The sequence below is a fragment of the Colletotrichum graminicola genome, assembly GCF_000149035.1.
Source record: "Colletotrichum graminicola M1.001 genomic scaffold supercont1.10, whole genome shotgun sequence".
Classification (NCBI taxonomy): Eukaryota; Fungi; Ascomycota; class Sordariomycetes; order Glomerellales; family Glomerellaceae; genus Colletotrichum; species Colletotrichum graminicola.
Window position 1 is genome coordinate 771,492 of NW_007361014.1, and position 10,596 is coordinate 782,087.

General features: G+C 55.6%; 1 protein-coding gene across 1 annotated transcript; it reads left to right on the plus strand.

Moving 5' to 3' along the window:
• Positions 1-5,579: 5,579 nt before the first annotated feature.
• GLRG_03497 (phosphatidylserine decarboxylase) lies at positions 5,580-9,232 on the plus strand (the record flags this gene model as incomplete). Its single annotated transcript, XM_008094182.1, has 5 exons — positions 5,580-5,744; positions 5,855-5,899; positions 5,965-8,167; positions 8,224-8,975; positions 9,023-9,232. The coding sequence occupies 5 exons, from the start codon at positions 5,580-5,582 to the stop codon at positions 9,230-9,232; spliced, it is 3,375 nt and encodes a 1,124-aa protein (XP_008092373.1).
• Positions 9,233-10,596: the final 1,364 nt, after the last annotated feature.

Consider the following 10,596-nt stretch of genomic DNA (forward strand, 5'->3'; position numbering starts at 1 on the left):
CCGGGGTTTTGGAAAAAAGGGGGGTTTGGGGAGGGCATTTTTTTCGCCTTTAAAAAAAAAAAAAAAAAAAAAAAGGGGGGGGGGGGGGGGGGGGGAGGTGCGGAATGGGACTCGAAGCCGTAGGTATTCTTGACGTTACTGGAGGCCTCGAGGAATGCTTGGCTTGGTTGCCTCGGTCTGTAACTGAGGAGCGCGGCGTGGGTACGTAATTACCCAGCGGGTTCCCGTTGTCCTGCCTGTTGGCCAAGGAGCGAGCGCGTTGGATTCGCGGCTGCAAGTCATCCTGACGACTTGGCGGCGGCTGGGGTAGGTGGCGCTGCGAATCTTTCGCGATGCGGATGGGGCGATCAATCAGCTGGCCTGTTCCGTTTGGCAGCCGTTGGTCGACAACCGCAACAGCGTCAACCTGCGCCGCCTCATCGTGCCGTTTTTGGGGCAGGGAGGTAGGTACATGCTCGAAGGGACGAATTCGGCCGAGATTGGTTGGCCGACGATGGCACGACGGTAACTAACCCTGAGCAAGCGGGCTTGTCCGAGGCAGAATGGAGTTATCGGCATTCCTGCTCATACCTACCTGATAGGTAGCAATAGTAAAATAAACTAGATGCAAAGCTTGGGGCGTGGATAGCGGCCCGTGCCCCGCCTCGTTTGCGCAACATGTTCTAGCGTGCTGCAATTTTTAGCTCCTTCCCAAGGAACTGTATATACGTACCGGCCACTACCTATGCCTTCACCACACTCACTCTACCTACCTACTATAGGTATCCGTACTTAGCCTTCATGTACACATACTATCCTATCCGTACACAGCACGGGCTCGGGACAGACGAGCCAGCCAGGAAAGGTACACCCCCCATGTACTGATACTGTACCGCCGGAACGCCGTTTGATTACCTCAGCTTGCCGCGAGTGGCCGACGTTCCTGAATTCCAGCAGACGGCAATCCTCTTTCGCTAATTATCACCACCACCGCAATTGCGAGGCCCTGCTCTCCCTTATTGGGTGCTGATCCTTGATTGTGTTTCCTCGGGCGAACCATGCTCATTAGAGCGCGACAAGGCCACGTAGAGGTAGCCGAGAAGGCTTATTTGCGAAGGGGCTCGAATGACGACGATCTGGCAGGCGGTAGACCAGAGCCGGGCAGGGATGGATTGTGTTTTGATGACGAGGCCTGTGCCGAGATGAGGGAGGTTGGTGGTTGGTAGCCTATTGGTCCCCGACGAGTCTTGAGCCTTAGGGGTCGAGGTGAGGTTCAGATGGCACCGGTCGCTTCCCTCGGCCCTTGCTGCATTTGCCGGGGCAGAGATCGACCAAGACTCTTGGACGCAGGCTTAGAAGCACCTACTCGAGCAGGACGAGACCTTGGCGGAGAGAGCCTCAGACGCGTTACACCCGGAGGACTACGGAGTATGGGTAAAGAAGGGAACCACCAGCTGTCAGCTGGCAGCCTACGACCCCCCTGGGTGCCGATGTTCGCCCACGTATGTACGTAGTTTATACTGCAGTTCGGCACCCTTGTCCGCCTTGTAGTGGACGGGCAGGGCCAGAAGGTGGCGGAAGCACGGCAAGCAAGACGGAGAAAATCGTCTGTGGCATTATGGACCACACTAGGTAGGTATTATGTTGTGCGGCGCTGCAGGTGCAGTTGCACCCGACGAGGGGAACGTCGATCGACTGGATTGGTGGAGTTGAAGGTATCGACGGACTAGGTACGCAGTAACGAGAGACGATATTGGGTATCCGTATAGAAGGGGGCGGAGCTGCCGGGCCTCCCAGAGAGGGTTTTTCTTTTTCCTTTTTCGTCCGAGGATGGATTTTGATGGATTTTGATGGGGAAAGGCCTGGTCCAGTGCGAAGCATAGAGACCAGACCTGGCGCGCGACCGGTCCAAGGGAAGGAGTCGGATTAAAGGAGACGACACTCGTGCCAGTCGGACGCCAGGACTTAGATTTAGCGCTTCCAAAATCACAATCATTTGGCGAGACTGGGCGGAGGCAAGACAAGGGAGAATCGGGGGAAGGAGCAGCATCGATTATCCGCTCAGGTGAACGTAAAAAAGGATTGGTCAATGGCATGGGCATGTCTAAGTCTCGGTACCGGCTAAAGACATGTTCATCGCAGCGCCCGGCAGGGATTCATGCAGTCTTGACGCGGGATTTCAAGCATGATGATGAAGGAATGCTGACTTGGGCAAGTCCATTTACCCAGATTTATCACTGCCCGGGCAGCTCTCTCATCGTGAGGGTTGGGTAATGCGGGCCGCTCAACTTGGCTAAGGAGGTCTATATCGTGGTGCGCGATAACACAAGACCGAGTCGATAGCCAGGCGAGCCAGAAGCGGTACGAGGTAGCATGGAAGCAGCAGCGGAGAAAACGGGCACGAGACCTGTAGTAGGTAGGAGAGAGAGAGAGAGAGAGAGAGAGAGAGAGAGAGAGAGAGGGGCACCGCAGAGTGGATCAGAGCCAAGTAAGGCAATGGCGTAGGTTTGCGACGGGGCCAATTGGATGGAGCAAGCAACTTGTGCTGCGACGGGGTCCTGTACAAGCCCGAGGCACCAATGTACGAGTGATTTGTGTGAAAGCGTGAAGAGTGTTTGCGCAACGGAGGAGTGACGGATGGGGGAGAAGACTGTTTGCTTACCCCGTATCCGTAGAGCAAATAGGTACGTAGGTACGGATACAATACCTTCCCATCATCCTCACGTGGTACACTCTGTATAGAGCACAAGAGGCGGTGGGAGACGACACAATGCAGCTAAGAAACACGCAGCACAACAGAAACAAAAAGCAAAACCACTTGCGCCTTCCTTTCCAACGTGGTTTTGCGTTGGGCCACGAAGGTGGCTTTCGTGGCTTTCGTGCCTTCCTGAGACGTGGGGGGGCAGCGGTGCTGTGCTACGCTGCACTGCACGGGCACGACATGGCAGCACACAGGTACTAGGTAGGTACCTACCTAAGTAGTTGCTATGTACGGATAGATGGGCATGTTTTGCGGGAGGCACCTGCCATCAAGACGGACGAGCACACAGCGGATGTGCACTTTTGATCCGTGGGGAAGTGTCGGAACAGAAAGGCATGTGTTCCATATTTCCAGGGCTGTGCCGAATCGAGTCCCTGCCCGCTTCATGGAGATGGAGTGGTACATGGATCTGGGACCCTTTGGAATCCCTACCCGGATGATATTTACGTCTACTATGTATGTACGGAGTAGTGTACACTATAGTACACATCCCAGACACTCCAGGATCCCTCACACATGCTCACCAGCGTGCTAATGCCAAACTGCTGCTGCTGCTGCTGCTGCTTGACGGTATGCGACCTTTGGCTACATATCTTAATTGACGGTCAACAAGGTCCTTGGCGCAGCGCAATCTGTCCGCAGCCAGGGAAGGATGCTAACCCTCGTCAACAATGATGTACTAAGTAAGGTGTAAGCGGCTCGAGTACGTAGAGTCATAGTAGTAACAATGTGACGGTGAGGACAGAGAACAAGAACAAGAAGAACAAGAAGAAGAAGAGAAGAAGAGAAGAGGACGCCGAAAAAAATAAAATAAAAGAAAAAAGTCAGATAAAGGTGTAAGCTGACCGCACCCTCCTTCTTGGATGTCGTCTGGTCTCTTTCCCGAACTCTCTCCGTTGCACTTTGACTTTGCAGAACTGATGACTGAAGACTGACTTGCTTTGCAAAGATTGAGAGTCAGAAGACAGCCGCTGGGTGCACCTCTCTCTACCCACTACGCTGCCGTCTCTTTCTCGACATTTCCAGCTTGGCTGGCTCCAGCTTCCACACTCGGTAGCTTCAGTTCCAGCTCTGTTCCCTGTCCGGTTCCCGCCCTCTTCGCCCCAAACCAGTCCAAACATCTCAGGCGAACCCACCGCACCACCCCAAAACAGTGCCCACCATTTCATCTACCTATTTGCTAGGGGGTGGGAGAGACGCCGAGCCGAAGTACCCGCCCCAAGCCTTGGATCCCTTTCTGGGACGAATACGCTGGAACATACCACACGTACGTAGTAACACTACGTACGACGATACGAGACGGTGGACGAGACGAGACGAGAGGATACTTTGCCGCACCGCCAAATCCACACCAAGCCGCAAGGTACCTTTTGGACCCGAACATCCTCCCCGAACGGTTGTGCTTCAACTCGGAGAGCATCAGAAACAATACACCGAATACCGCGTCTCTCGTCTTGTAATTCCAGGTACTGTGTCCTTTCCCTGCCTTGATGTTTTGTCACCTGACTGGTCTTCCCACCTGCTTGCTGCTTGTCTCTACCTTCTGCATTAAGGCGGGGCGCTCTGAGGCGGTCTGCAACACCACCACCACCACCACCACCAACAGCAACAACACGACGTACCTGCCGCCTTTTTCGCTGTCTGTTCTGTGGCGCGCCTCTCTTCTCTTTGCCTTCGATCTCTCATCGAGAGAGGTCTTAGCCATCGTTCCTGACTCTGGCTTCTTACCTGCTCGGCCTGATTATCCCTAGCTTGCTCCTTCGTGCCAGTTGCATACGGCGGTAGCGCCATGCTGGTGTGCACCATAAGCCACATAATTAACCCGTACATTTCTTTGCTTCACTTCCCATTATCGACCCTGGGCTTCTTTTGATTATTATCCAGACCATTAGTTCCAAGGGGCTCCGAGCTCCTTACCTCATCTCTCTCTCCCTCTCTCCCTCTCCCTCTTTATTCCTCTTTGCCAGCTTCCATTTCAACTCTCTCCCCCCCTTTCCCAGTTCCACCTCGACTTTTTCCCTTAGTAACAGCTTTAAAGCACCGTCCAGCATTGGCATCGTAACTTCTTAGGGTCGCTGACATTCCAGAGTCGACCAAAGCCCAGCCTCACCCCGAATCGGTATTCCTCCCACGACGAGTCGACGAAACTAGAGCGGCCCGCCGTCCCTGCTTGACACGCCATCTTGGGGTCACTTCCGACAGCCATTGTCACGAGTAGTTTCTGTCCAGTTCATTCTCTCAGTTAACACGCCGCCATCGGGTCCCCTTTTCTTCTCTACGCATCAATCGCAACAAAGGTCGAATCGTGGCAGACGGGACAGAAGCGTCACAGTTGACTGGATTGACAGCAAAGTCGGCAACCATAGAGTGCTGCAACCTGCCGGGACCCTGTCGCGACTTGCAGCCTGGAGCGCGCGCCTGTTTGCTTACTGCACTCCACCACCATCACGCTCAGGGGCACCGCCGCCATCAAGAGGCAGGACAGCTCCAGCGGACTGCTGCAACGCAACCATTTGTCCAACGAGCCAAGGCGCAAGAGAAAAAGGTGGCCTCGCTGCGTAACCCACCCCGAGACCGAGCCGCACATATCATCAGGCGGGTCATGACAATTGGATATCCGCTGAAATCCGATACCCAAGGTACCGCAAGTTACCTAAAGCGACCAAGAGCGCATTCAGCCCCCAAGCGCTCCGCATCTGAATAGATACGTCACTCCGCAGCCGCCGCCGCCGCCGCCGCCCCCCCATCCATCCTGGTTGGGTCGCCCGCCAGCTTGCCTGTCCTCTCCTTGGCCTGCCGCAACTCTTTTTAGGGGCCGTTCCCCGACCCAACGCCCACTATGGTCCGCATCATCCCTGGGCGACTCAAGTCGAGCTCTTCCCTTCGCAACAGCCGCAGCAGCAGTCCGACAAGAAACAGTAGCAACGGCAGCAGCACGACCAGCAAGATGGGAGATCTCAGCCCAAAGGAAAATGGCTTGACCTTGAAGGTCGTCATTTTGAAGGTATGCTCAATCCGTTCCTGCCGCTTCTGCAACGGCCGTTTCCATGCGCGCCAGTCTGCGGATCACTTTGCCGGCCTGCAGTTACTAACCGACGCCCTGGTGCGCTTCAGGCTCGAAACCTTGCAGCCAAAGATAGAAGCGGCACATCCGACCCGGTACGAGAATCCAACATGTCCCTCGCGTCCGCTCGGGAACGATTGTCTAACGTGAGCGTTTGCAGTACCTTGTTGTGACCCTCGGCGACGCCAAAGTTACCACCCACGAGGTGCCAAAGACCCTCAACCCCGACTGGAACGTCATCGAAGAACTCCCCGTAAACTCGACTCAGTGTCTCCTCCTCGATGTGATATGCTGGGACAAGGACCGCTTCGGCAAGGACTATCTCGGCGAGTTCGACCTCGCCCTCGAGGAGATCTTTGCCGACGAGCAGAATGAGCAACCTCCCAAGTGGTACCCCCTCAGGAGCAAGAGACCTGGCAAGAAGACGAGTGTCGTGTCTGGCGAGGTCATGCTACAATTCACCCTTTTCGACCAGTCCAACACCGCCGCCACCCGCGAGCAGATCTTTGAAAAATTCTACGCCCTCGTTAGCCAGCTTCCTGCCGGGTCTAGACAGATCACGCCCACCATGACTCCCCTCATCCAGCCTGTTCGGAACATGAGCGTTCACAGCGGAACCGACTCCTCGCCGCCGTCATCTCGCAACCAAACCGATGCCGACCAGGAAGAGGAGGAGGACGACGACCTTGATATCGAAGATGATACCCCCGAGGACGAGGATCCCAGCAAACCCGAAGTCGCCGAAAAGCGCAGGCGTCGTCTGAGGATCAAGGGGTTGAAGAAGAAGAAGAGGGACCAGGCGTACGCATTCAATAACAGCGGAGGCGATGTCGTGGGAATCATCTATCTCGAGGTTCTGAACATCACAGACCTGCCTCCCGAGCCCAACTCGACCCGTTTGACGTTCGACATGGACCCTTTCGTAGTCGCATCCCTCGGCAAGAAAACGTACCGAACGAAACGAGTGCGGCACAACCTGAACCCCGTCTTCAACGAGAAGATGATCTTCCAGGTACAGGGCCACGAGCAAACGTACTCGTTCTCCTTTACCGTAATGGATCATGACAAGTACTCCGGAAACGACTTCATCGCCGACTGCACCCTACCCATCAGGGAGCTCATCGACAAGGCCCCCAAGGCGGATCCCGAAACTGGTCTGTACGACGTACCCGAGCCTCACGAATACGTGCCTCCGCAACAGCGCCGCTTCAAGAAGCTCGCCATGTCTCGCACATCTTCTTCCCAGAGTCTGAGCAAGGCCCGGCCCGTCTTGTCCAAGAATGCTAGCAGCGCTTCGACGACGACGGCAGCGCCGAGCGGGACGTTGACCCCAACGCCTGCCGTTCAGGGTTCGACTCTCAACCCGGAGTTCTTGTCTCCCGAGCAAGCTTTGGCTGGAGCGGGGGCTCAGACTGCCGAGTTGGAGGCCGAGGATGCGGATTTCAACGAATTCAGCATTGCCCTGAAGATGAAGGATGCCAAGAAGTGGGAGGATAAGCATAATCCTGTGCTTTACATCCGCGCCAAATACGTGCCGTACCCCGCTCTTCGCCAGCAGTTCTGGAGGTCTATGCTCAAGCAGTATGACACCGATGAGAGCGGCCGCATCAGCAAGATCGAGCTGACCACGATGCTGGACACCTTGGGATCAACACTGCACGAGTCGACCATTGACAGCTTCTTCCAGCGGTTCCCTCATCGCGCACAGGGCGAGGACATGTCCGATCTCACGTTCGACGAGGCTGTGATTTGCCTCGAAGACCAGCTGGAAGCCAAGAGCCGGCCACAGCTCACCGTTGGAGATAGGGTGAAGGGTATGTTGCCAGACGCCGAGAGAGTCAAGAACCTGCTTTCTGGCCACGACAACAACAACTCCGGGTCAAACGGTCTGTCAACGGAGGCGTCAAGCTCCGACAGCACCATCAACGTACCAGAGCTCAGCACGCCTGGGGAAGAGGGCGATCTGCTCGACCGGGATGATTTGGCAGAAGACCGTTCTGGCGAGGAGCACGTCGTCGAGATCAGAGAATGCCCAATCTGCCACCAACCTCGCCTCAACAAGCGCAAGGACACCGACATCATCACTCACATTGCTACGTGCGCGAGCCAAGACTGGCGGCAGGTCAACAACCTCGTCATGGGCGGTTTCGTCACTGCCAGCCAAGCGCAGCGTAAGTGGTACTCCAAGGTCATCACCAAGATCTCTTACGGTGGATACAAGCTTGGCGCCAACTCGGCCAACATCCTCGTCCAGGACCGCATAACTGGGCAGATCAACGAGGAGAAGATGAGCGTCTACGTGCGACTCGGCATCCGTCTCCTGTACAAGGGGCTGAAGTCGAGCAACATGGAGACCAAGAGGAGTAGGTGCTTCACCGTCGTCCCGTAGCTGCCACATTGACTAACGCCGCGCTCGTAGTCCGCAAGATGCTCAAGAGCATGAGCGTCAAGCAGGGTAAGAAGTTTGATGACCCGGCCTCGAAGGCCGAGATTCCAAAGTTCATCGAGTTCCACCGGCTTGACATGTCCGAGGTGCTCCTGCCAGTGGAGGAGTTCAAGAGCTTCAACGAGTTCTTCTACCGAGCTCTGAAGCCCGGGGCACGACCATGCTCCGCCCCCGACCGTCCCGATGTTGTCGTCTCCCCGGCCGACTGCCGCAGTGTAGTGTTCAACAGCGTCACCCAGGCGACCAAGGTCTGGGTCAAGGGCCGCGAGTTCTCCATCAAGCGGCTGCTTGGGGACGCCTACCCCGACGACGTGAAGCGTTTCGAGAACGGAGCTCTTGGCATCTTCCGTTTGGCGCCGCAAGACTACCACCGCTTCCACATCCCTGTCGACGGTGTCTTGGACAAGCCGAAGACGATCGCAGGAGAGTACTACACAGTCAACCCCATGGCCATCCGTTCGGCGCTCGATGTTTATGGCGAGAACGTCAGGGTTCTGTGCCCCATTGACAGCCCGGTGCACGGTCGTGTCATGGTCATCTGCGTCGGCGCCATGATGGTCGGCAGCACGGTCATCACCGCCAAGGAAGGCACCCAGGTGAATCGTGCCGATGAACTTGGATACTTCAAGTTCGGCGGCAGTACCATCGTGTTGTTGTTCGAGCCGGGCAAGATGAAGTTCGACGACGACCTGGTGGACAACTCGAACGGAGCTCTCGAGACGCTGGTAAGTTTTGGGACCTCGAGGCCGATGTTTCACGCTAACACGAATAGATACGCGCCGGCATGTCTGTTGGACACGCACCCGATCAGCCGCAATGGGGCCCCGACATGCGCAAAGACGCAAAGGACGTGACAGACGCTGAGAAGAAAGATGCCAAGCGTCGCATCGGCGGTAACATTGGCGGAGAGGAATCTTCCAGCGGCGAGGAGACGTCCGACACCCACGCAGACCTAGGCACGCACGCCGCGTCGGCCATGTAGAGACGGCATCCTGGAGTGGCGTGGGAGCGTTCCAGGCGCCATGCGCGCCTGATAGGTACCCTTGGCTTATCCGCATCACCTTGGGAGACGACGGGATAGAAGGACGTGCTACAGGTAGACAACAAAACGGCGTTTGAGGGGTTTCGGATGGTTCTTGGCCCTTCGCACCAGCCGCGGAGGGGCTTTCTCGTCTTGTTTCATTCTTCCTCTCGATCACGGGACCGATGTTGGCACTCAACAGACACATGAAATCGACAGACGCGATGGATAGCAGCATAGCGAGCACACAGGCACGGGATATGGGAGTGTGCACCATCGAAACCATACATGAGGCAAAAAGTGTAAAAGAAGTACAGATTACAGAAAACGGGAAAGGGGAGTGTTACACGGGTGTGCGGAAGACCTTGCTTGGCGAGGTGGGGGATCAGCAATGTCGCTCGCTCGCTTTGAATGAATGGCAGCAACATATGTCAGTTTTCTGGTAACATGGCGTCTTGGGCTCTGGCTTGCACACAACCAAAGGGGGGTGGAAGTGATGAATGTCGTCCAATGAACAGGTGTGCTGTGGTTGAAAGGGGAAGGAATGTGTGCAGCGAAGCTCTGTCTACTCCCAAATGGGCTTATGCGCCTCTCCGCCTCCACCCCTCCCCCTCCCTTCCCCCCCCTCCTCAGCATGGTTCTATCAGAGCGTCATCATATGGCGGCATCGTAGGCCTACCGCGATAACTTATGACTCGGGGATTGATTGGCACGTCGTCAAACTGTCAAGTCGGTAGGAGGCGGATGGGAGTGTGTGGTTGAGGCCGTGCTTCGCCGGCGCGAAAACGAACACGATTGCCTTCTTTCTCTTCTTTTTTCTTCCTCTCCCGTTGCTTCCTTGGTTCTTGTCAGTGTTGGGATGGAAAGGAGGGGGGGTTGATATCATTAGTTTAACCTTGCAGGAGGTCGGCAAGGTGGGCGGGGGAGAGCTAACTGAACCCCCCTCCAATACTTTCATTCGTTCCAAGGTTCAGGTTGTCTGCGTAAACAAGCTTTCCCGCTTCGTCCAGTCTTTGATAGTGTTACTTTTCAAAAGAGGGTGTTTTTTTTTCTTCTTTTTTTCATGGTTTTTTTTTTGTCTGGACGCTTACGTGTCGTGCGCCGTTTGTCGACGTGGGGATGCTGGGTTTGGTGTGTATGTGTGTGTGTGTGTGTGTGTGTGTGTGTAAGATGAGACGAGATGAAGTCTGCTGGGAAGGTGTGTGTGACGGGATCTCGATGGAGGTGGTGCAGGCGGAGGAAGGAGGAAGGACGACAGGAACATCTCGTGCCTTGGGAGTGTTGAGTACAATAGACAAGGCCCGGCTGGATTTGGCAGAGGAGGG